Source organism: Polyergus mexicanus, unplaced genomic scaffold, assembly GCF_030449975.1.
Source record: "Polyergus mexicanus isolate NDT 795.1 unplaced genomic scaffold, iyPolMexi1.0 SCAF_1, whole genome shotgun sequence".
Classification (NCBI taxonomy): domain Eukaryota; kingdom Metazoa; phylum Arthropoda; class Insecta; order Hymenoptera; family Formicidae; genus Polyergus; species Polyergus mexicanus.
This window is the reverse complement of record NW_027223321.1, coordinates 884341-908957: the sequence shown is the minus strand read 5'-3', so window position 1 is coordinate 908957 and position 24617 is coordinate 884341. Positions and strand designations below refer to the sequence as shown.

The following is a 24617-nucleotide window of genomic DNA, read 5'->3' as shown; positions in this document are numbered from 1 at the left end:
TCGGTTTTTTTTTGCATTAAAATCGATTTATTGTAATTTTTATTTGTATACTATTCTAGGTCGGACGCTATTGGAGCAAGGAGGAGCGCAAACGGCAGCTAGAACGCGCGCGCGAACGCAAGCAGCGACAGCAAGAACTGATGTTGCAACAGCAACAGCAGCAGATGCAACAAACCAACGATCTGCTGATATGCGAACATACAGAGGATAAGGCGTCGAAGAAGCCGTTAAGCATCGTGGAACTTAGTCACAAGAAAATGGCGCGTAAAAAGACGACCCTGGACGATTTCACCACCGTGCAAGAAATGTTGGTTCACGGAAACAGGGTGGGAGCAGGGGGTCCCGGTACGGGGGGAAAATTAATGGGTCTACTGTCGGTTACTACGGTATAAGTAAACTCCGTTGCGTTCTGTCTTTAGTTAGTTCCAAGTCAATCATTCGTCGCGCAGAAATATACGGAATAGCGCGTAAATATATATTTTTACGGATGACTTTTATATAGTACGAGAAAAATATTGAAATATTTTACCGCATGTAACACTCATCCCGAATTATCTACTTGATACTACTTATGCAACTGTTTTATACAATTCGTGTGAAAATACAGCTATATCACGCAAAGACGATTTCGAAGATAGAGCATTTGTTTGAATAATCTATATGATATTATTCGCGTTCGATACATACACGCGCGCGCGCGCGCGCGCGAATAATATCATATAGATTAAAGCGCATAAATTTCGTTGGACGATCACACAACAGTTCTTGTAATATATATGCAGCAAGTATATATGCATGTGATGGCTTTCATTCTTAATGCGAATAAAAAATAATTTAACGTTAATTGTAAAATGACGAAAATATTTATTTTTAATTTTTTCCTAGATGTGCAGTATATGAGACATTCAATAATTTTTGTGATTTTATAATAAAAGTAAAATGCGAAGGAGAAAGGGACATGTTAAAAAGCATTGTAATAAAGCGAAGAAACTTAAGTTATATGTAGACATGTGTGAAATTTATAAGCACGTTCGCCATAACTAATCTTGTAAATATTTACGACGCCGTAATATATGTAGATTATTTTATACACGTGACAAAAATATTCAACGCGCAGAGATATCGGTAATAATAGATTTGTAGATATGTATGATAAGCGATATATTAATACGCGTCGCAATACGCATCAATATTATCTTTTTGCTTTATACGTTATATGATATAAAAATCACGGCAGGGCAATGTATATCCGGAGGACCATCGCCTTAATGTCGATTCCATCGTTGTTGACTTATTTTCGTGGACATCGAATGGTGCGTTTAAAGAGAAACGATATATGACGGCGATCTTTTCGTCTGTTTACAAATTATAGCAAATACACGCTGTTTTGCGTAATTTTTACATGATTTTTGTAAAGCATCTATATAATGAACGAAATATATGAAACGCGTGAAAGATACATAAGATCGAAATCTGAGATATCTCTATCTGGGGTATAAATGTAAAGCTGTGTTTTATTCTCATGCATTTAACTCGTATGTGTATCGAACCGCGCGATTATTATTTTTATATTTCCTCCCCCCCCTCTTCCTGCAAAAACAATCAAATATTAGAATCCTATACTGCTAATAATGTCTATACTGCCCTGACTCTATATATATATATATACTTTAAAGTATATATATGTACATGTATGGAGAAGAGAATAATCTAATGGATGTGTGAATTAAATGCGATGCTTCGATAAAAAACGATTATCACGTACTTTCTGACGAGAATTCACTGCATAATATTTGCGATGCGCGCATCAAAAATGATATTAGATACGATAATATAATATTGTAGAAAATATGTTATATGATCTAGGTTACATATAAACGATTGCGCGTATGTATGCTGTCTTTTGTATGTAGATGCGGTTTAATGATTTCAAGAATATGTGTAATGTAAATAAAACCCAAATATAAAATATAGCATTAATATATGCAATGGTGGCGACAAATTGCAATGATTAATTTGCAAATATGTAATTGTATGTGTTGCACATACAAACCTTTTAAGTTTTCTATCTTATCTAAATAATGTACAAGGAAATAGTTGGCGAACTTCATAATAACGAAAATTGTGAATCGTCGTCGAGGAGTATAGAAAAGATCGTTTATTATGAAATTCAAAAATTGTTCCGACCATTTTCCTATTACATAACCGCATTGATATTTATGATATTCAAGACTTTTTGTTCTGGCACATTCAGGTGTTGGATATACATGTGGAAGCAATGATGAGTGGAGAAATTCAATAGGAAATCGCGCAAATATTGACCGAGGTTCAAATGGTAAATAGAATCCCGCAGTAACTCTGGATCTTCTTCATCGTCATCATCTTCATCCGCGCCTCCAAATTCTATAAAGGAATCACATTCATTGACATTACTGTAATTAATGATTATAAAACTTATAGATTATTCGCACACATGCAGCTTACGTAACATATTTTCAGTCTCATTTCCAGGCTCTACTAATTCATCATCGTCTTCATCCTCATCCTCGTCGTCAGAGTTCTAAGCATCGAAATTATGTCTTCATTTTGATAAAGTAAAATTGAAAATAAAAAATAAAATAAAATAAAGGAAAAAGGACACACAGAAAGAAAACGATGTGTCACTTACTTCCGTATCTTGAGTGGCATTAAGGATTTCAATATCGTTTGCCAATTCGTTGATTATTACTTTAAAAATTTTTACAAGCACAGGCATCGAAGTCCATTCGTAAGGCTGTGATTCAGCTTTGCTTCTGGTCCTCACACCGTCTTCGATTCCTACATATCCGAACTAACTTACTATTTCGCGTAAAAGACATATTATATATATATCCCATAGAACAAGATAACTTTGCTATGTAGCAGCAATATTATGCAGCAAATCATCAGAATGTAAAATATGGGTAAATATATATGAATATATTTTTTTTTTCTTTCAGTAAAATCGATTTATCGCGTTTTAGAATAATAACTAAAAATAAATTTAATTATTTTATTTTGTATGCGGCGATCAAGAAAATTGATTTGGTCGCATTATCGTGACCAATTATTTACCCACGTACAATCAAAATAGTTCCAAAGATAACAAACCTGAAATAATCATATCCCCCTTAACCGTGATCTCGTCCAATCTGCTATCTCCGTGAGTGACTCCGTATTCCAGGATCTTGCACAGTGCGACTGTCGCGACTTTGCGATCGTATCTACCGAGAAACAGACGCTGCCTGCTAACCCATTCGGTCAGCACGAATGCGAGTGCGCTTTGTCCGGTCGGACCTGGCACAGTTGATAGGAAGTTCAATACAGCGTCGAATTGTGTATTTATGAGATGCGCGTAAATCATCAACAGACTCTGCATAACGATCAATGTTTCGGCGCTTTGCATTTTGCTCAACACCGCTTTCAACAACAGATCAAGATTTTCGCCCAAATTGTTCCCAACGTTTTTAATCAGCGTCGTGACCAAACGTCCGACAAAAGTAGCAGTAAATTCGCTCGACTGAAATACCGCCATGTGTACACATATGTAATTATCTAGCAAAAATATACCTAACTTCCGATAAAATTAGCGCGATTTCCGTGGCGACAATATATTACCTGTGGATTTAGAAGTTGAGCAATTATTTCCAGTATGTACTGCAATCCAGTTTGTCCTTCGCTGTCTCGATGCACGATGACTTGCTCCGCCGCCACGGATAAATAGCTGCGTATAAGTTCTCCGCCGTTTTGCAGCGTCGCGTGATCCTCCGAGTTGAGAACACAATGACAAGCAGCCGGGAAAGCGGTCTCGATCAAAGCGTTACTCAGAGGCGTCGGTGAATATTGTACAAGAACTTTTAGCACATCCAACGCGACGGATCGAGATCCCTCTAACAAAAAGAACAAAGAGTTAGCGGTAACGGCCCGATCAAATTGATTCGGCTTGACAAAAGAGCATATCAATAGAAAGAGCGTACCATCCTTTGATTTATTCATATGAGTTATCGCCATCATACTCGTAAGCGTAGGTATTAAACGAGTTTGCAGAGGCTCGATGCAGCTTGGATTCTGCGTCAAGTCCTTGAATATGTTCTGGCATATATCTAGGATGGTCGGGTCACTATGAAACTTTACAAACACTGCAATTGTCAAAGGACAAATCTTGTTTTCCACTGATGCTGTAAATTCTTTATGTTGCTATAAACACAAATAAAATTCAAATAACTTAAATAACAAGAAAAAAGGGATGTCAATAAAAATGTGTGTATAGTAAAGAGGAATGTCAGAGCATTTACCCAGACTAGTATTTGAAATGTGTCCATGACTAGGATCAGAATATCCGTGTTCGGTTGACTAACTAGACTGAATAATCCTTGAAATATATTGGGCATATGACAGCGTATTATGTTAACGATGGAATCTTTTTCAGTTGATGCTTCGCTAAACCAATAGACAGCTTTAACAGCACTGATGCGAATACAAGGTAGTTGATTTTCCTGTAAACCATTGACCGTCGCTTCCAGAAATCGGGAACTCACTTCTGGTGGCATTATCTTCGCGTATCGTCCGCCGAGACATAAGCAGCGGCCGAGAAGTAACGGTGGCGATTCTAAAAGAAAAAAAGAAAAAAAAATATATAAGAATATGCACAACTTTTACAATGTTTCTGCATATTGATTACAAAATGCTATAAATAGAATATAGGTTACCAGCTGTGTAATTATTCACCTGAGTCATTTAACATTCCCAAAACAACTGTGTCTAGAAATCTAATAATATCGAATTGCAGCATCCCAGCTTGCTGTTTTTCAACAACAGTATTTTTAGATAAGCTCAATGCCAGAAGGGAGGATTCTCGTAATTTCCACCAACTTTCGTTGCTATTCCTACCATCGCCGTTACCGGCTTGTAGTGCCTTTGTTGCTTCAATATGTCGTGTAATTACATCGCAAAGCGCATGTACTGCTTTGTCCTCAAAGTTATTGATAAGAGTCTATAACGAGAACAATAAAGTATTAACTTTTATAATTTTGAAAATGCATTTTTATTTCATCCATCATGCTTTTACTCACTGTTAAAAATTCTTGCGCGGAAATACGGACGTTATAATCGAACATACATTCGTCTTCCTCTACAAATTGATTTGGATTAGCTGTCCATTGTTGAATCTGGTCGAATGTTATTTGCATAAATATTATTAGATAATATATTATTTCTGGTAACATATTGTCTAGCATATTTATAAATCTCTTGCGCTCCACGATAGTCTGGACAAATTCGAATATGGCAATAATCAAACTGTTGAAATTGATTACTTCACCTAGAAAATAAATGTATTTATAGGAAAAAAATATAACACTGATAATATATCATATTTTTCAAAATAACATACCATCAGAATCAACTTCTTTATCATTGATGTCTTCATCAGCATTGACTGTTGTTTCTTGATAAGTCTTTGCACTTTGACATAAAGTTTCCCATACAGGTGGCAGCATTTGAGGTAAAAGATGTGATACATATTTGGGCAACTTTGTAACAAGACAATTTATGGCTTTAATAATATCTGTTTTGAATCCACTGTCACTAGTTGGGCTGTTAGGCACTCTGAGGCACTCAACAAACTTCTCACAAAACATAGGAATGATTGGCTGTAGATACTGCTCTGTAAATCCTTTTTCATAAATTCCCATATTAGCAGCTAAAGTCGTAATTGTTATGAAAATCTCAACTGCACGACCACGTGTTCTAATCGAATACTGCTGCAGAAAAACAAAGATGATAATGCAAAGAAAAAAAATTGTATAAAAAATATTTCAATTTTCTATCAAATTTACATTTTCACTTTGAAATATCCTGTACATCTCTTGAAGAATAATAGGTCCCACGTTGGGCAACTGAGTGTCTGTGACATCTCGACTAAATTCTGTCAAGACTCTCATTGCTCCATGAACAGCATATTCACTCTCATCTCTTAAACAGCTGACAAGAACATCAAACAAGGCAGGCCAATTTTCAGGCCAATCCCAATGCGCTATACCAGATATTGCATAAGCTACTGCTGTTCGTACCTAAAGTTAAAAATATCCTGTTTACCTACATTCATATATAATATTGTATCAATATGTAATAATGTAATATTAAATTAAATAATAAATTAAATTTTTAGTTAAATAAATTATTCGAATAAAATACTACCTTACTAATAGATTCTCTAAGCCCTAAAGGTAGTAACTCTTTAATCTTCTTTTTAGCAGTATTGTTAAGCTCTGGTGGACGGAACTTATCAGCCAATGAACACCAATGCGTTTCAACATATTGCTTCAATAAAACAGAAGCCAACTGTCTAATAGGTAAATGCCCATTGGGATCAATGACAAATTCAGTCAAGTGTATTCCATACTCCTCTGTCACTTCTAAAGCTTGAATTCTCTGTTCCGCAGCTTTGCGGGTTTCATAATGCGGTGACAAAATTTCTGTTAATGTCTCGTACAGAGCTTCCTTCAAGGAACCTTGTATGTCGCTGGCGATCATTGTGCAAAATAAAAATTATCTCACTAGCCAGCATCTACAAAGTATTCTCAAAGTTAATTATGCATGCCCGCATAATCTAATTATTTATCACCTATGATATTTTACCTAAATTTACGGCGTCACTGTTCTATTTTAATCGTCGTATCTGCTTTTACATACTAATTATGACAGCTCTGACATCTTGTAATATATCTGTGCAGAATATTATATCACATCTATATAAACGAGTAGCAACGACATAAAAAGAATAAATAAAGATATAAAATTAATATTTATTTCATTAGACATGCATTAAAATATCATGTTCATCATATTCGAGAACATGCAGATAAAGAAGAGCTATATTTTCATTCGCTTCGAACTTTGTCGTCGATTTAATATGCAGATAGGATTCTGTATAGCAATACAGCCCGTCACTCTTATTCGGATCAATATAATACAAATATATAACATCAATTTTTACAAATACGAAATGAAAAAAATATTATGATATGTATAGGAACATATGAACGTATGTACAAATGATATATAACCATCGCACTTACGAACCGGTCGTGAGCGGATGAACGTTCAACATTTTCTATATTTTCTAAAAGCCGGTTCTCTCGCGACAAATTGGTTATAACCATTGGTCATACATTTCGCGAGAGATACGTTATCTCCTACGAGATTATGGAAACGTACTACCAATCTTTAGAAAATAGGAACTCTAGAGATTTTAGGAACTTGATGAATAAGCGATCTTATCTATTAATTAATTAATTTGTCTACCAATTTTCAACAGTAATTTTGACACTTTTGACAGATAAATATATGAGATTCGAATGCTACTCAAGAAACTTGTATCACAATCACATGACCAGCTATTTATTAGTATTAGTTGTATTTTCTACAAGCAGAGGGACATAAGGTTTCCTCCCGTTTTCAATTCCTTCTTGTGTTTCTTTTAGTTCATGATATACGTTTGGTACGTTTTGCAGTGACAAGATCTCATAATTAACAATAAAAATTGATTCACGTAATTAATTTTCTTCGTAAATAAAAGTGACACTTTGTAAAACATTATGTCAGATTACCGTACAATTACTTGATTTCCTATATTGTTACTCAATTTCCAATGATTCCGGCGGATTACCGCGACATGTTTCATATGGCATTCCATATATCGTTCATAGTGTGACGATAGAAATGTAAATAGTTTAATAAATCATATGAACTTAATATTGTTATATATACATCTGAAAAAATGTCGAGTTTTAACGCAAATTTTGTGACATTCTCGTATAATTTCTGACAAAATGTTTTTTTCGTTATCCACTGATTGTACATAACCACAAAGTATTCTGTTAATTCCGTTTTGATAAACACGTGAATCGTAGAATTCCATTTTTTTTTTTTATTCAAGGAATATTTTTGTGATTCTTATTGTACATTATCTTATATATATATATATATATTTTTTTTTAGGAAATGACAAGCAAAGTGAAAACACCTAAGACAAAGGAAAGCGCTGCGGAAGATGCGCCGGTGGCTCTGAGGAAGAGGCCCTTCAAGAGGCACGGACGTCTGTACGCTAAGGCTATTTTCACCGGTTACAAACGTGGATTGCGCAATCAACATGAACATACCGCATTGCTCAAAATTGAAGGAGCCGGTACTAAAGGAGACTCTGATTTCTACGTAGGAAAACGATGTGTCTATGTATATAAGGTATAAACTTTATCTCCGCATAAATTTATCCATATTTAAGAAAAATCGAAATATGCAAGAACATATAAAAAAATTCTTGTAGTCAAAATCTTTAATTCTTTTTCTTTCGTGAAATTTAATATAGCACTCTATATATATATATATATATATGTATGTATGTATGTATGTATATATATATTGATTTAGTTCACATTATGGAATTTCTGCTCATTAAGATTATAATAAATAGTATATGTATAAACATTGCTGTAGGCTAAAAACAAGACTCCAGTACCTGGAAAGACCACAAAAAAGACAAAGGTTAGAGCTATCTGGGGCAAAGTCACTCGTCCCCATGGAGCAAGTGGATCGGTACGTGCAAAATTTAAGAGAAATCTACCAGCCAAGGCTATGGGTCATCGTATCAGAATTGTAAGTTAAAATTTATATTTTGTAATTCTATATACACACAAATACATATATATATATATATATATATATATATATATATATATATACATATATATATAATTTTACACATCTTTCGTTGAAATATAAATGAATTTCATATATACAATTTCTATATATTGTATATCCCGTTTCAATAAATAATTGTTATAATCAATTGTACGCATATAATATTAGATCTATTTTTTTATAGCTGATCTGGCTGCACTAATACAGAATTTATCTTTTTCTATCCACATTGGAAGGAGAAAGATAAACTCTGAATAGTGCAGCTAGTTCAGCTAGAAAAAATAGACCTATTATTTCTCAGTATTAGATAAAAATAATAATTTTTATTACCAAAAATAATTCAAATTGTTTTATGTTACAGATGCTGTATCCCAGTCGGATATAAATTCATACTCTTGTATAATATAAGGAAATAAATACCGTTTTGGTACTAAAAGAAATTTGTATTTGTCTCAAATATGCCAACTAAAAGTGCATGCGTGTGCTTAATTTTATTCATCCTCGATTTACGACACAAAACCTAACCTGACCCTAACCTCAAACTTTAATTTACGTCATTCGTTTATATCCATTGCTAGAATAAGAGGAAGAAGTATAAAGTATAACATATGCTACATGATAAAAGCTCGTCAAGATAATTTATATTGATCAAAAATTTTCGGAGGGGAAGCCATTTTTGTGCGGTTTACTTATGCGTAGGTTTGAACGGTGTCTAGCAACGTCCAGCTTGCGCCAGTCTGTGACCGCATTATTACGGATGGATTTCGACGAAAATTAAGCGAAATATCGGGAGACGTACCAAACGAGAAGCAAAAAAAAGAGAGTGGACTTTCCTCTCGTTACATCGTTACGATGTCGCGTTTGCTGCACTTGTGAACGAGTAGTAAACCCGAGCGGTATCAAGAACGATGTTTTGTTGTCTGAGGAACTGTTTTGACGGCCTCGGCTTCGCCGCGACTCAAGCTCCGAAGCGGGAACGAAATCCGATCGCCTTAGACACGACTCATATGGGTAACTGTCAACAGTCGTCACGCGAGTGTCAGATCGCTCGAATTAAAATTGACGTGACGTAACGCTAGAAAAACATCAGAAAACATACCATATCTAATTCACGCGCACTACTTTTTGTATATTTATTCTTCATAGAAGATCAATTATACAATCGATTGCTGCAGATTTTATCGTTTTTGTGCGAAGCGATCGCTAGAAACATTTTTGATATATTCTAATATGCAATAATCTATTGCAACTTTTTTAGTGCATTTGTTGATTTATATCCTCCATCCTATGTAAATATAAAACGGTGCCTCTGAAATGTATCTAATAAAAGCTAGTGCATCTCTTTTAAATAATTGTACTATCTATAAATCTGCTTTAAGTATATCTTTTACATATTTGATATATACATTTAGATTGACAAAGATAGTTTGATTGAAAATTTGTAATATATAATTTTAATACTTTTTTTGTGTAGGAAATGAAGTAGTAATAGTGAAAAATGGTCTAAGAATATGCGGAAATGGTGGTGCCTTAACAAATGCCCCTCTTGTTCAGAGTAAAAGTTATTTCGAAGTAAAAATACAACAAGGTGGTATATGGGCTATTGGATTAGCCAGGAGGGACACGGATCTCAATGTTGCCGAAGGAGGAAAGGATTCAGAAAGTTGGGCGCTCAATTGGGATGGTATTATAAGGCATAACCAGCAAGAACTCCATAAGATTCAAAATCCTGCACAGGAAGGGGATATTATTGTATGTATCATTGCTCTTTTTTTTTAATTTTAACAAATTAATGTATCGATTTAAAAAATCAGAAGAATAATATATACGTGTACTTGTAGTTTTTAAGATTTACATTACAAGCGGAATCTTTTTAGAATTACTAACAATTTTTCTTAGGGAGTATCCTATGACCATATAGAGTTAAATTTTTATTTAAATGGAGAATCCATGAATGCTCCAGTTACAAATATAAAGGGACGAGTTTATCCAGTGTTATATGGTAGGTATATTTATTGTTTTAACAGTAAGTAATAATGTGACAATTGACTTTTAGTCAATAATATTTTAACTTTTAGTTGATGATGGAGCCATTCTAGATTTAATTCTTGAGAATTTTATCTATGCTCCACCAATGGGCTTTGAAAAAATAATGTTGGAGCAATCGTTGCTTTAGCAAAATGACAAAAAGTATGAAATAAAAGTAAAATAATAATCACTGTATTGTCAAAATTGATAATTGTTCGTCCATTTCACGATTTTGATTAATCATTGGAACTAAGCTAAGAATAATTATAATTAATAAGAACAAATCTCAAAATAAAGGAGGAGGCATAGTATTAAGAAACAATGTCACAAAGTATAAATGTTTATCATAATAATTGTATAATAATGCGTGGATGTATTAAAAAAAACGAGATGCGTGGAATAAATAATTTGCCTAATGCTATATCAAAATCTATTTTTCAATCCATTACTTTACAGGATGAAGAGATTTATAATAAATATAAATTTTACATAACTGAAAGATTTTTCAGATTTATTAAAATTAAAGAACTTACAACACTAATCATCCAAATGAATTAGATTCAGCTCTATTTCGATCTGTGCGACGTCTATCTTACAATATCTGTATACTTTTATTTGTATAATTTTATATAATAATAGATGTAATCACACATAAATATGTGTGACTTGTATACATGATTTATTGATTCTTAGATAACTAATGGTATGGTATATACAATGGCTTAAATAAGGTACCGACGGCTTTAGGCCTATTGTTTGCTTCATTAGGCTAGTGTCATGGCATTTCATTAACTATCTCTTTCTCTTTTCATATCCTTTCTCTTGCTACAAGTATTGTGTAATGAACATTAAAGCTAATGTTTCATCCTTTCTAACATTTTGAAAACTTGCATCTTTTTTTTTACATTATTGATTACGTGAATATTTAAACGATTCAATTATTGCGCATATAGAACGAATACATTTTTAGTGAGATCATCAAACTTACAAACTTCTAATGTACCCAAAACAAACCGCAGCCTATCATTTAATATAATCGAATAGATAAGCCTTTTTTTTAATGTAAGAATTGATCACAGTCAGATAAGCGCCGTTAATAACATGTAAATGATAGCTAAACAAAAAACGTTAAGATAATCATTTGCGCTTATCGTCGACATAATGAGCTTTTTATCTAACAATGTGTATAAAAAGTTTCTTATAATTGTTTGTGCTGCAAGCTTTCTGAGTACTTGCTGAAACATCTTAACTCTTTGGTCCTTAATAATAAAGTAGCTTTAGACAATCATTGATAATTTTACACACTTAACATTATATGTATATATTTGTAATATAAATAGGTCATTCGATTGAAACAATGTAATATTTATATATTATTATCTCTAATCTCATTATCTGCCATAATTAAATCTCTATATATTAAAAATAACATAATTGCGCATTTTTGTAATGATAAAGTTTTTTAATTACAAGATTTTTATGGCACTCGATTTTCTATATATATTATTAGATATATATGTATTGTATTCATTCGAAAGACCATTATTATTCAAGAGAGCCTTTGCCTATACTATAATTATTAGCTAATGTAACTAAAATCGCTATATTTTATATTTATATTATGACTGGATGATATGAGATATTTATAATGGTAACCCATCGCAAGTCTTATTGCACTTATAACTTTTGTTGTATAGTCAATTAGTATTAATTGTGTTAAAATAGTACAATTAATTTTAATCTAGGAATAACGACGATCATCTAATGCATTATTGTTATTTGTAATAAAATTATATAGGCCTGTAATAAAATAATTTATTTAAATAATTTTTTGAAATATTTGGAGGACTTTCGACATGATTTAATTATATCTACGTGTTGAGACAATACTTCTTTTAGCACAAAATAATATCATAAATAATGAACAGCATAGCATTTTATATTAATCAAGTGTAGGACCGTTAATCATCATCTCTCGAGCAGTGTGCAGATCCAATGATTGAAAATGGATACTTTTTTTCATTTTACATATCTTGATTTACATATGGCTTACCATAGTCATATTTTATTACTTAAACTATACAAAATGCTAATGTTAGCTTCATAAAGCTAACGGACTCGGTTCAATCATGCTGCAAGTAATTTGATTAAAAAATATATATATACTTTTAGAGATATATATTTACAAAAGTAATTCAAAGCTTATAAGTGTGCATCTTTTTTAATTACAATGTGCTCCTGATGTAAAAAATTGTATAATGCATAAAATTTTACCAAATGTTGAAACTATCAGTATTACTTCTATTTCTTAGCTTCCTGTTATAAATTGATAGTGTGTAAAATAATTGAGGATCTTATATATGCTCTTTTTATATCTTTAAACAAAGCATAATTTCTCTTTTAATATGGCTAGAATATTTGTGCAATAATTAGCAGTAGTACATGCAATAAGTAGCATTTGTTGCATGTATATCTGAATAATAGATATTATAAATTCAATATAATGTATCAATGTAAATATAATTAATTAATATCATAATTATATTCAACATTCTTGCATTTCAAGTTGCAGTTTTGTTGATTTGTATTTTTTCTTACAAATGTATGTGCTTATTTCAATATTCAAATCTTAACATTTTACATAACATTTTACATCACACATTTAAGTGTAAGCTTTTTACTTATTATTTCAATAATGTAGATTAATTCATGTACATATGTGTGGGTGTGGTGAACAAATTTAGTTTTTTTTTAAAGAAGAGAATATAAACTTTACATATGAAAATGTTTTTAGAAACTCAATAATAAACTTTTTAAAATAATATGAATTAACAGAAAATAATGGTACTCCCACATTTTACTCTTAAATATTTTTTATACCTATTTAACTAAAATTATGACTTTTGTATAATATATATTATGTTATACTCCATTAAAATATGTGAGTTTACTTGCACATCAATATTTGTTATAAAATTATTTATGTAAATAAATTGAAAACAAAACCAAATTTCATATATAATATATGTATATATATATAATCCAAAAAATATAAATTATTTAAAAACGGTATAAATATATGTACAAATTGATTTGAAAAAAATCATTTGGCGCATATAGCAATAATCCTGTTTGCAGATAAATCTTATAAAAAAAATTAACGATTTTATCTGTGTAAAATCATAACCAAAGATATGTGTTACTTATATGTGGAAGAACCTTCATAGAGTGTACGAGTATTTTATGAATCATAGAAAATTTTTGTGAACATTACACATTGCAATTTTTACTTTTAGTTGCTGATGAGAATAACCAGGTTCATCACAAGGTTCTCGGATTTCTCTTTGGTTTCGTCCAAGTACACTTCCGTGCTTTTGGTAAATTTTATGCAGAAAGCTGCATGATTTATATATAAACCATTCTGTTTCAAGGGTATTTCCCTAAGATACTCAGATCCAGCATAATGTTTGGCGTCGATAAAGATAATGTATTTACATATCACTCTGTAGTATCTTCAATGACGGAATCCCAATTAAATTCTGTGACACTTTGTCTTGATGGTAATTCACCAAGATGTTGGAATCGTTGTACAAAATGAGGATCACGATCTCTAAGCCGTTTAAATCTTTGAAAGGCGAGATTCTTTGCAAATTCGTAAAGTTCCAGGTCTAGACTATTGAGCCTACGTACAGTATCCAATTGTTCTGTGCTAAGGATTGCCATAGTAGCTGCACTGAGTGTAGCATTATGCTGTTCAAAGGCAATTGCAAATCGCATTTTAAACGTTTCCTCAAAGGTATATTGTCCCACCTGATATAATACAATTTTGTCATTAGTATAAAATAATGTACATTAGGATATATTTACATATATTTAATTATTAATATTAAATAAATAAATTATTAATATTATTATTATATCATACACACTTTATTATTTTTTCTAATATATATATATATATATATATATATATATATATATATATATATATATATATATAATTAAAACAATATATTGTATCAATAAAATATCTTTTCATAATGATTTGAATGATATTCTAACATGTATACTATTAATATGCAATTGAATATTTTTTTATGTCAAGTCTGTGAATAGAGATCAAGGCTAACAACTGTAATTTATCGATAATACGTCACAATAAACAAAAAAAAAGTTATTATTTATGATAACTACATGATTTATATTATCTATGATAATCTGTGATGTTATAAAAAATCACATTATTGCATGAAAAAGATACTACATTATTACAGTAAAAAAACATATACTTTTAGAATTATTTATAATTATGTAGCATCGTCTTAGAAAATAAAGTGTTATTTTTTTAAATATGATATATTAATATATAAAATATATAATAAAAATTACATATAAAGAAGTAACAAGTTTTTAAATATTTTCCAAGTGCCTATCAAAGATGGAATAACTATAATAGAAGTAAGAATCTAAAGAGAGAGTAATGGATAATTTATAGAGTAAACCTTTTGCTCACAGATGTTAGAAAAAGGGAACTTCTATAAATATTTACATTAAGACGTCTATTCTTAAGCATTCAAGCCGCGAACGTGACGTATACGAATAACAATTTTATATAACTATAATGCATATTCATATTCAGGAACTGTTTCATAAAGAAATTGTTTTCTGCATATAAGATTGGCTATATAATATTTAACATATTGTATTGATTACATTATATCGCGCGTGAGTTCATAGTCGATAAAAAAAAAAATGTTTTTATATAAGAACCATTATATGAATGTTATAAAGATTATTATAACAAAAATATAAATTTATAATAATGATAATAAAATAACAATATAAAAATTATGCACAATATATTTACAAATATATATTACTGCATACCTTCTGATACTCAGTCAACATGAAGAAAGGCATGTACTGCAAGTTGTGCTTAGCACTGGCCAACATTAAACGATCTCTGTCAGTGCTGCTGAGAGTAGAATTATAACAGCCAACTATCGACAGATCTGCCAGCATTCTAGTTTGACGATTACTCGCCAAATTATAGGAACATGCCATAAACTGCACAGATATAATAATCTCTTGTTAAAAAATCAAGCTTTCTAATCTATATTAACATTTCTATTCCTGATCTCTTTATTTGAATAAAATTTCGTTTTCATTGTTTATATGTGTAGCAACAACAAGTCACAAGCACAATGCACTTATTATGAAAGAGGGCATGAAGTTATCTGACAGGAAATAACCGTGTACAAAGTAAAAAAGGGAGGTTTTATTCAGATAAGAAACTCTTATCTTAATGTATTTCTAGACGTAGGACACAACATGAACTATATTAATCCATGAGAGAAGTCCGTCTAACAAATGCAAAATCAGCAAAGATATTGGCTAAGTGTAAGAAATCCTTCTATGCTATGCAATTCTGGAAAAAATTGAGATTACCTGTTCTAAAGTGACATTTTTCCAACTGGAGCCATTGTAACATTGGGGTATATTTGCTTGAGTACCTCCGCACCAATGACGAGCACCTCTCCACGTAGCACCCCTTTGCACATGCTTGAATTCGGAGAGATATCTCGCGACGGGATCTCTTATGATAGTTAGGTAAAAGTAACGGCGTTTAATGCCTTCCCCTTCGATTTTATCGAGCTCTGTATCTACACAATTCGTCAATTCAGTCCAATCCGCATGTAGACCGCATTTCCAGCCAGTAGAATATCGCGAAAATAACCAATTTTCGTTACGATTTGGACGGAAACAGAAGCAACGCTTTCGTCGTCGTTGACACGAACACGGTCTTTGTAACTCTAAGTCTCGTACCAGATGTTTTCCAAATAATGTCCCACCTTTCAACAAAATAACAATATTAGATATCTTGCACATAACAGATATTTAAATTATTATTCTAAATTAATAATAACAAAATTTTTTATGCCTAAATTTATTCTTAAACTTTAACAATTTTTATTAATTTTTATCATATATGACATATATGTATATATATATATATATTTTTTAAATTAAATATTTTGAAATTAAAACATAGCAAATAATATTCTAACGAGATGCATTTTTACAAAAGAAAATTTATGAATATAAAGAGACAGAAAAAACAGAAAGGATGTAAGCATATAGCATACTAAATAACTTCACTGAATTATTCTTTCTTTCTTTCTTTCTAAGATAGGACCTGGGGATTTGAGTATGCCTGATGAATAATGCAATAATTCAAGTATACAATGGCCAGAAGAGAAGTAACATTGTTTTATTGTTTTACTTAAACATATATTAAAAAAATCTTGGTATGGAAGAAAAGAGATATATTGTGAACAAACATTTTAATTTTTGCAAGTTTTATATTTATAAATTTATTTATTTATATTAATCCAATTTGACGTTATTTGGATAAAAGATAATTAACATAAATAATTTCTTTAATAGGATATATTTCTATTAACATTTATAAATAAATAAAGTAAAAAAAGTAAAAATTATGTATTAAAACTTTAACATAAATCATTTTACACGTTTAGCACTTGAGCAAATTTTTTAAGACTTCAAGAAAAGATCATTTGCTCTTGCATATAGACAATATACCTGGACAATAAATGTAGTTTCTGCGTAAACTTACCAGTTTTCTGTATATGCAAAAAAACCATAACATCATGAGCATTAATGTCAAACTGGAAAGTGTCATTGGCGAAAACATCATCGTAGCCCAGACTGCCCTGGATGCTCTGCAGCTTAAAGGCGGGATGCACCGAGAGCAGGCCGTTTTTATCAAACTCGATGGACACGGAAGACAGTGCGGCAGAGCCGACGGGGGCGGACAGGCTCTCGGCTACCCTGATGGACTCTTTGATCTCGCGATTGGTCAGGGCGCACACATGATCGGGACAGAAGTAGCCCAGGTAGACGATCCCGGTCAACGCCAGAAACAGGCATACCCCGACGATACGGCGCAAGCGGGCCCTACGCGGATGCCGCGACTCCATCATCATCGTCGTCGCGAACCTCCCGTCGCATAAGTTTACCTCTCGCAGCACCACCACCTCCACCTCCTCCTCCTCCTCCTCCACCACCTCCTCTTCTGACACAACGAGCACCTCGAGCTCGCTAGTGGTATCGTCTATCCTCGCATCGACACCCGCTCGTCTGCCCATTATCATCCATTATTGTGTCTCGCGTCGCTCCAGGTCTCACCATCTCTCAATCATTCTCCTTGGAGGACGACGACGCACTGTCATATACCACCGCACGCTGATACGATCCGACCGTAACTACGCTCGCCAACCGAGCGTCGGCCATGACAGATGCTCTCTCCGCTCTCCGCTTCGATCATCCGTAATCTCCCGCAATCCTTGCTCCTCGTCGCGCGCGAAAGATCTATATAGAAAAAATAGATATAGATAATAATGACCAATAAATTTACTTCGTGAAGATTATAATTAAATACAGACTTGGATTTTTCGTACGTACTGTTTTTTATAAATTTTATAACACGAAATTTCATAGATCATGCATTTTCTCTCATCCCGATTATGTATAATTAACTTTCTCCTCTTTTGTCACGAAGATTTTCTATTTTTCATTTGCAATGTTTCATAACAAAGAGATCCCCTTTCTCTCTCAAAAAGTAGATGAATTGAAAAAATTATTAGAAATCTAGTTTGTGATAAATTCCTCTATCAATAAATCAATCTTCGAAAAAGTACAAACTAGACGTGTTAAAAAACCGGCATATATATTATTTATTTAGATTTGTTCGTTTTGTTTGCAATTACTAAAAATTCCTGCACTCTAGAAATGAGATGAATGTATATTCGGGCATTGGAGATAAAGAGATCGAACAATGAGTGTAGAGAGAGCAAACGAAACGAACAGACCTACTGACAATTTGTAGATATATTCATGATAAAGAAATTGGCGCGACGCGTCTGGTGTCACGTGTCCGAGCGTCTGGTTCGAGACTCGATGGAGGGAGCTACGTTAATGAAATCACAGGTACGTGCGTTTCTCGTTAAAGAATGTATTTTTTAAATTGTATTACGCGTGAAAACACCAAGTATAAAATAGGAATGTGCAACAGGGCATAAGAGTGCGAAGATACTTGGAGTAGATCGATGTAAACGCGAACGAGATGAGATCCCGTCGACGAAATTTGGTACGTAAGCTTCGACAGCGTATGGCGGAAAGGAAATGGAAAATTTGCGCGCCGAAGAGAGAAGGTAAATAATAATATTTTTATTTGCGTGTGTCGTGATAAGATCACGATTAAATAAACTGTACGATCCTTAAAATTTAAAATTTAGAAATTTAAGAACATTTTATTAATCTGTCTGCGTATAATATAGATATAGCTGCATTTTCTTTTGAATGCCAAAACATAATCGCGAATAATTTGGTCGAGCATTCCTATTTTGTGCATATTTATAATTCGTGTATAAATTAATATTTCGTGCTCGAGATATATAGCGCAGCATCATTTTTCAATCTATATATACGCGCGATTGCAGAGCATGAAGCATATAATCTGAGAATGACTTTTTACATTATGCGAAAAATTATTAAGGAAGGAAATTGATCGTACAAATACATTCTGTAAAGTTTATCATCATGTCACTGAAATTGTCGAATAAGAAGTGTTGCCCCTTTTCAAATTATATATAATAATTTAAATATTTATATGTAATCACGTGATCACGTGGACATTGCGCGCGCATGTCAAGTGAGTGATGGTGACAAGAAACAAGAAATAACCTCTAAGCATTTCTGTCAAACTTACCAATCTCGTCTTGAACCTGAATTTTTAACAACGAGGTAAATAGTCTATAAATGTTATCTATTATCGTATAATTTATGCAACTATATGACAATATGCAACATCTCGAACAACAAAAATGTTTAATTCGCACGAAATTATACATTTCGTGCGAATTAAACATTTTGCATCTTTTGTTGTTCGATGAACGTTTATTAAAAATATCTGTATAATAATATACATAATCGCATAAAATATACACATTCTGCAATTCTGAATCAAAATTTATACTAATTGAATTAATTAATAAACGAATTAACACGATTTGTGTAAATAGTAAGTATATTCTAAGAGGAGTATAAAATCAATAATGGTGTGTATATTTCATGACTTATCTGGTTATTGTATTTTAATAAATAATGTATAAAAAGCTTTATATATATTTATATATACTTCTGTATTTTAGTTTTTAAGATGTCATCCGTCAAGTTGTTAGAAGACAGAATTGCTAATTTAGAGAAGCAAGTATATGGGCTTGGTAAAACAATTAGTATTGATGATCCTGCACCGCCAAACACTATCATCGAACGTCTTCTTGATGCCAATTCGCTTATTTCTTCAGCATTGTCAGGCAGAGAAAAACCAAATGCGCTTATCAAACGGTTGCCAGAATTAAATGGCTACCTAGAACCTGTTTCTGAAGATTTCGATATACCTGTAAGTGCTAAAGCACTATTACTACTGACAATGGAGCCAGAAATTATAGAGAATGATAATCTGTTAACCAAAATGCAGGAGCTTGTGCCTATATTAGAGTCAGAACGTATTAAAAATGTGCCTGAATTAAATAGCACATTTAATAAAATATCATTGTCGTATCTGAAAGCTTACGAAGATTCCAAAGAACTAAGCGCTCACATACACGATCTTTTATCTAAATATAATACAGTCATAAGCAGTATATCAGAATCATTAATTACTTTAGATGCTGCGGTTACAGCTGCTGAGATAGCAGCTAAACCAAAGAAACAAATAGACGATTGAAGAAATAATTGTCCCATATAATTAATTACATTATTTTTAATTTATATTGTATTTTAGTTTCTATTGTTAATTTATATTAGATCTGTTCTTTAAAACTGAATTTGCTGTATTAGTTCAGAGTTTATTTTTCTCTTTCCAATGTGAAAAAAAAAAGATAAATTCTGAACTAGTGCAGCCAGTTCAGTTATAAAGAACAGACCCATTGTACATTTAGTTTCTATGTATAGTGCAAATTCAATTTTATCAATAATGTTTTAAATTATTTATAGTAATATTTTATAAAAACAATCTAAAATGGAAAGAAAAAATATTGGATATATAATGTGTTTAAAATATGTTTTATTTATCATTTTTATTTGAAATATAAAAATACGCATTTTGCAATGACTATGCATATATGAACATACTGTAATTTCTATAACAATGTATTTTATTAAAATAGTTATATATTATATATACAGTTATCCTATCTACTGCTTAATTCTATCTGTTGTTCATTTCGGAAATCCTTATTTAGGATCTCTGAGACAAACTATTGATTCGTATATAATCGGTCGTGTATCGTATATGTATCGGTGTCTCTTGTATTAAATAATTATTTTAAATCAATATACAAAAGTACATTTTGGAAATATTCGAGATATCACAAAAAATTTTAAATTTTTAGTTTGATTAGGTAATAATTAATTTCATGTATATATAATAATAGATAGGAATTTTACTTACAAAAAATGTAAATTTAAGAGACCCATTTTACTAATAAACTCTTATACCACATTATTCATAATAAACAATTACTTTATACAATATTTACATAATATATCCTTAATTATAAATCAATTTATAATTTTGTTATCCTTCATTTTCTTTATATATGTTTTGTTATAATTTTTGTCGTACAGAATTTAAGTGCTTATTTTTTTATCGTTAAATTTTTATGAGGGGCAGAAAAAAATTTGAGAACTATTAAAAAAAGTAGGAACATAAAAATTAGAAAAACAGAAGAACGTGAATTTAATTAAATATGTATGATTTCTGGACATAAAAAGAAAGTTCAAATTTTTGTTCTGTACAATTTTTTCTAGTACAATCTTTTTATAATGACGATTTTTTTTTGCTTATTAAAATTGCCGTTTTCTTTTAGTGTACAATATCGTGAATAATAGTTTTTCATATATCTCGAAAAATCGATATAATAATCATTTAGCTTTGCGTTTGCAAAACTGGCACTGATTCGCGTAACCACGAGAGCGCTGGCTCTAAGCTCGAGAAAATTGCTGGATGATCTCTTGAACATCTGCTATGATAACTTAATAAGCCCTGTATTTCCCATCTTTCCGGTATACCCTGTGATTCACTGGCACACATTAGTGGTGCTCCTTCGTCATTCTGAAAGCAGATATTGAATTGCATTGATGCCAATTAATTGGCCATTTCCTTAAAGTTCATTATAATGCAATGATAAATACATACACACGTTAATTAATGTATGCATATGTACATATATTAATATATACCAATAATTAGCTAATTTTAATTGCAATTTTTCAACAAATTTTTATGTTTGAAATATAACTGTCGTAAAACGAATATTTGCGTATTTGCGATTTATGTAATGTAAAATTGCACGATCTTTTACAAATTTTATATTATTCATTTGGACACAATTGTTTAATTGAGAAAACATATTCGCGATTTTTGTAGAGATTTGATATTGTGTTTTAGTATTTTTTTCGTTCTTTTTCTCTCTTTCAAATATTTTCGAAATGATAATTATGAAAATGTGATGATGATGTTTTTCATAATGCTAAGCTTACATAACAAGGGCCTTTATCCGTATCGGCCAATCCTGCGCATATATTGTGTTCCGTGATAAATCCTGGATAATGGCTCGTGGCATTACATTTATCGAAATCATATGTTGGAAGGGACAAGAATTTGAGATATTGTTGTAAATCTATTTCCCCGTTCATAGAAAATCCCCATCCTGCTGTTACGCAAATCTGTCTCTGTTCAATTATGAAAAATTATTGAACATTATAAATATGTTTAATTAAGAGATTTACATATCAGAGAATTTAATCGTACGAATGCGTACCTGGATAGGTTGTCTGGGAAGACATACGGCGCTAATGTTTCTGGAAAATACTAACGGTTCCTCTAATTCGATCAGAGCAATATCATTATTATACAGGAACTGATTATATTTTACTTGAGGATAGGGCACGATATTTTTAACAGATTGTCCCTTCAGCATATCCCCACCGGCGAAAAGTTGCCATCTATTGTTATCCTTGTATCTATATCAAGTCGAAAAAATTATATTATGTGATAATATTGAAACAGTATATCGCGCGCATATTTTTTCAACATCATTGCCAACAATGATATTCAACATTATATATATATATATATATATATATATATATATATATATATATATATAAATTGAAGTAAAGATTATATTTATATACATAAATTATATATATAAGTTGAAATAAAGATTATGTTTAAATTAAATAAAATTAAATATAAATATTAAGTATTTTTTTTATCATTTCTTAATTACGGTGCGATTTATCTCGTCATCTAATGATGTCGCACGCATCACACATTTATTTATATTTTATACATTTAATTACCTGTAAATACAAGAGTAACTGGCTAGAGCGTGCATGGGACCGAGTATGCTGGCTGTACAAGCGGTCCCGTGTTTTAGCTCCTTCAACAGAGCCACGCTGGGCCATTGTCCATCGTTGGCCGGCGTCCCACCAGATAATCTCGCGGACGATCCTTCAGCATCGTGCAGACCGCACGAAAATTCTTGGCACGACACTTGCACGACTTTATCCGACACGCAAAATTCTACTTGCTCTAAATTCGTGACTAGCGGCAGACGATGATTTGGATTCGTTTTCAGTCTTAGAATTTTCTCGCTCCGATCTTTTTCCGCAGACAGTCGAATATTCTTAGTCGTCTCGGCTCCGGCGAAGCCCAAAGTCCGACAATAGGAATCGCTAAATTCTTCACTCCATCCATCCGAACAGACCAGTCGATAATCGTTGTCATATTGTCTTCATACATGTATGATAACGTTAACATAGTTTATTATAAAGCGGTTTACAAAATCCAAGACTAGTAATTCTATTCCGTCGTTTGCGGAATCTTTGATTTTCCAAAAATTAATTATAAATATTTATTAATCAACTCCGGCATAAATCAAATCTTCGTTTTTATTTGAAAAAAAATTATAGTCGTGTAAAAATTATACTTGGGCACAATTTATGATTTTTTATAATTAAGCTGTTAATTCGCGGCTTCGAAATTAATGAGATAACATAGAAATTAGGAAAAAGCAAACGATTTATATTCATTATATCTATTTGATGTAAACATACCTTATCTTCAACAGTGGCAAGCGATCACTTGGTTCACTCGTCATATTATTTTCGGTATTAATATTCGTTTCCGCAGTGATATTGGTGATTAGACAACCCCATTCGTCTGAATAATCCGGACAATTTTTAACGCCGTCGCATTTTTTAATCGAGGAAATGCATCCACCGGTTTGACATTTGAATTGATCTAGATCGCAATCGCACAGCTTTTCGTCTTCTTCGTTTATGCATTCGGCAATTCCGTTGCAACGCCACGTTTGTGGGATGCACCACTTCTCCGTTGGACATAAATACTGATTATCTTTGCAGCTTTCGCTGCAATTGTATTCATCTCGATATTCTTCGCAATCGGGTCGACCGTTACATTGCCATGATGCCGGAATGCATCTCCCTATAAAATTGAATTTTATAATTACATTCAGATTTTTTTTAATAACAATTTTTTCATATGTTTAATACTTCAGTCAAGATTATTATTTATTGTATATTATCTTATATATAGAATATCTCAAAACCACTGGATGCTTCTTTTAACAGCAAATTTTTTATTGGAAAAATTTGCATTTTATTTTTTTTTTTTTTAGCGGAAATGACGATTTTTGGCAAGTTTCTAATTTTTTTATTACATATCTTCTATAACTAAAGCTTAAACTAAATTATTA

General features: G+C 31.8%; 7 protein-coding genes across 18 annotated transcripts in view; 4 read left to right on the top strand and 3 right to left on the bottom strand.

Annotated features, from left to right (window-relative positions):
* Slip1 (SLo interacting protein 1) overlaps positions 1-713 on the top strand; it is a 167140-nt gene extending 166427 nt beyond the window's left edge. For all 3 annotated transcript variants that reach the window (XM_070302401.1, XM_070302329.1, XM_070302496.1), the window contains exon 7: positions 60-713. In XM_070302401.1, coding sequence (XP_070158502.1) covers positions 60-392 — 333 coding nt within the window. In that variant the 3' untranslated portion in view covers positions 393-713. The remainder of the gene's footprint in view (positions 1-59) is intronic.
* Positions 714-2092: 1379 nt separating this feature from the next.
* Positions 2093-9760, bottom strand: Ipo9 (Importin 9). 5 transcript variants are annotated; one of them, XM_070302038.1, is made up of 14 exons: positions 9518-9760; positions 6658-6744; positions 6217-6586; positions 5856-6089; positions 5411-5780; positions 5091-5338; positions 4747-5011; positions 4314-4627; positions 3996-4215; positions 3637-3908; positions 3130-3538; positions 2669-2817; positions 2485-2560; positions 2093-2403 (listed from the first exon to the last, which is right to left on the bottom strand). In XM_070302038.1, exons 3-14 carry the CDS (start codon positions 6550-6552, stop codon positions 2198-2200), a joined length of 3099 nt encoding a protein of 1032 aa, XP_070158139.1. In that variant the 5' UTR covers positions 6553-6586; positions 6658-6744; positions 9518-9760; the 3' UTR covers positions 2093-2197. The 5 variants fall into 5 exon arrangements, with proteins under 5 accessions (XP_070158139.1, XP_070157999.1, XP_070158231.1 ...); XM_070301898.1 differs by lacking the exon at positions 9518-9760 and adding an exon at positions 7102-7178; XM_070302130.1 differs by lacking the exon at positions 9518-9760 and adding an exon at positions 7102-7178 and having other exon boundaries at positions 5411-5777.
* Rpl35a (ribosomal protein L35A) lies at positions 7496-9158 on the top strand. Of its 2 annotated transcripts, none has more exons than XM_070302908.1 (4): positions 7496-7519; positions 8020-8262; positions 8515-8673; positions 9080-9158. In XM_070302908.1, exons 2-4 carry the CDS (start codon positions 8023-8025, stop codon positions 9101-9103), a joined length of 423 nt encoding a protein of 140 aa, XP_070159009.1. In that variant the 5' UTR covers positions 7496-7519; positions 8020-8022; the 3' UTR covers positions 9104-9158. The 2 variants fall into 2 exon arrangements, with proteins under 2 accessions (XP_070159009.1, XP_070158937.1); XM_070302836.1 differs by having other exon boundaries at positions 7507-7570.
* On the top strand, positions 9264-11188 carry LOC138936904 (SPRY domain-containing protein 7). The gene is made up of 4 exons (XM_070302726.1): positions 9264-9729; positions 10193-10470; positions 10618-10720; positions 10797-11188. Exons 1-4 carry the CDS (start codon positions 9627-9629, stop codon positions 10892-10894), a joined length of 582 nt encoding a protein of 193 aa, XP_070158827.1. The 5' UTR covers positions 9264-9626; the 3' UTR covers positions 10895-11188.
* Positions 11189-11211: 23 nt separating this feature from the next.
* Hs6st (heparan sulfate 6-O-sulfotransferase) lies at positions 11212-18082 on the bottom strand. Its single transcript, XM_070302613.1, has 4 exons — positions 17384-18082; positions 16195-16598; positions 15634-15813; positions 11212-14556 (listed from the first exon to the last, which is right to left on the bottom strand). The coding sequence occupies exons 1-4, from the start codon at positions 17919-17921 to the stop codon at positions 14245-14247; spliced, it is 1434 nt and encodes a 477-aa protein (XP_070158714.1). The 5' UTR covers positions 17922-18082; the 3' UTR covers positions 11212-14244.
* A 535-nt stretch (positions 18083-18617) lies between these two features.
* LOC138936314 (dynactin subunit 3) lies at positions 18618-21320 on the top strand. The gene is made up of 4 exons (XM_070301653.1): positions 18618-18756; positions 18842-18980; positions 19482-19572; positions 19980-21320. The coding sequence occupies exon 4, from the start codon at positions 19988-19990 to the stop codon at positions 20555-20557; it is 570 nt and encodes a 189-aa protein (XP_070157754.1). The 5' UTR covers positions 18618-18756; positions 18842-18980; positions 19482-19572; positions 19980-19987; the 3' UTR covers positions 20558-21320.
* A 352-nt stretch (positions 21321-21672) lies between these two features.
* Positions 21673-24617, bottom strand: part of LOC138936079 (uncharacterized) — a 37814-nt gene continuing 34869 nt past the window's right edge. For all 5 annotated transcript variants that reach the window (XM_070301365.1, XM_070301196.1, XM_070301282.1 and 2 more), the window contains 5 exons: positions 23956-24346; positions 23200-23631; positions 22656-22857; positions 22375-22566; positions 21673-21946 (listed from right to left, as the gene is read on the bottom strand). In XM_070301365.1, coding sequence (XP_070157466.1) covers positions 21761-21946; positions 22375-22566; positions 22656-22857; positions 23200-23631; positions 23956-24346 — 1403 coding nt within the window. In that variant the 3' untranslated portion in view covers positions 21673-21760. The remainder of the gene's footprint in view (positions 21947-22374; positions 22567-22655; positions 22858-23199; positions 23632-23955; positions 24347-24617) is intronic.

Excerpts from the sequence above, each read along its gene's own strand:
- Ipo9 (XM_070302038.1), bottom strand. The coding sequence starts at position 6,552 with ATGATCGCCAGCGACATACAAGGTTCCTTGAAGGAAGCTCTGTACGAG. Across the intron at positions 6,090-6,216 it reads TTAGAGAATCTATTAGTAAG|GTACGAACAGCAGTAGCTTA; the intron begins GTAGTATTTTAT and ends TTTTAACTTTAG. Across the intron at positions 4,628-4,746 it reads GGGAATGTTAAATGACTCAG|AATCGCCACCGTTACTTCTC; the intron begins GTGAATAATTAC and ends TTTTTCTTTTAG.
- Rpl35a (XM_070302908.1), top strand. The coding sequence starts at position 8,023 with ATGACAAGCAAAGTGAAAACACCTAAGACAAAGGAAAGCGCTGCGGAA. Across the intron at positions 8,263-8,514 it reads GATGTGTCTATGTATATAAG|GCTAAAAACAAGACTCCAGT; the intron begins GTATAAACTTTA and ends ACATTGCTGTAG. Across the intron at positions 8,674-9,079 it reads TGGGTCATCGTATCAGAATT|ATGCTGTATCCCAGTCGGAT; the intron begins GTAAGTTAAAAT and ends TTTATGTTACAG.
- LOC138936904 (XM_070302726.1), top strand. The coding sequence starts at position 9,627 with ATGTTTTGTTGTCTGAGGAACTGTTTTGACGGCCTCGGCTTCGCCGCG. Across the intron at positions 9,730-10,192 it reads CTTAGACACGACTCATATGG|GAAATGAAGTAGTAATAGTG; the intron begins GTAACTGTCAAC and ends TTTTTTGTGTAG. Across the intron at positions 10,721-10,796 it reads AGTTTATCCAGTGTTATATG|TTGATGATGGAGCCATTCTA; the intron begins GTAGGTATATTT and ends TTTAACTTTTAG.
- Hs6st (XM_070302613.1), bottom strand. The coding sequence starts at position 17,921 with ATGATAATGGGCAGACGAGCGGGTGTCGATGCGAGGATAGACGATACC. Across the intron at positions 15,814-16,194 it reads AAAATGTCACTTTAGAACAG|TTTATGGCATGTTCCTATAA; the intron begins GTAATCTCAATT and ends ATATCTGTGCAG. Across the intron at positions 14,557-15,633 it reads TGTTGACTGAGTATCAGAAG|GTGGGACAATATACCTTTGA; the intron begins GTATGCAGTAAT and ends GTATTATATCAG.
- LOC138936314 (XM_070301653.1), top strand. The coding sequence starts at position 19,988 with ATGTCATCCGTCAAGTTGTTAGAAGACAGAATTGCTAATTTAGAGAAG.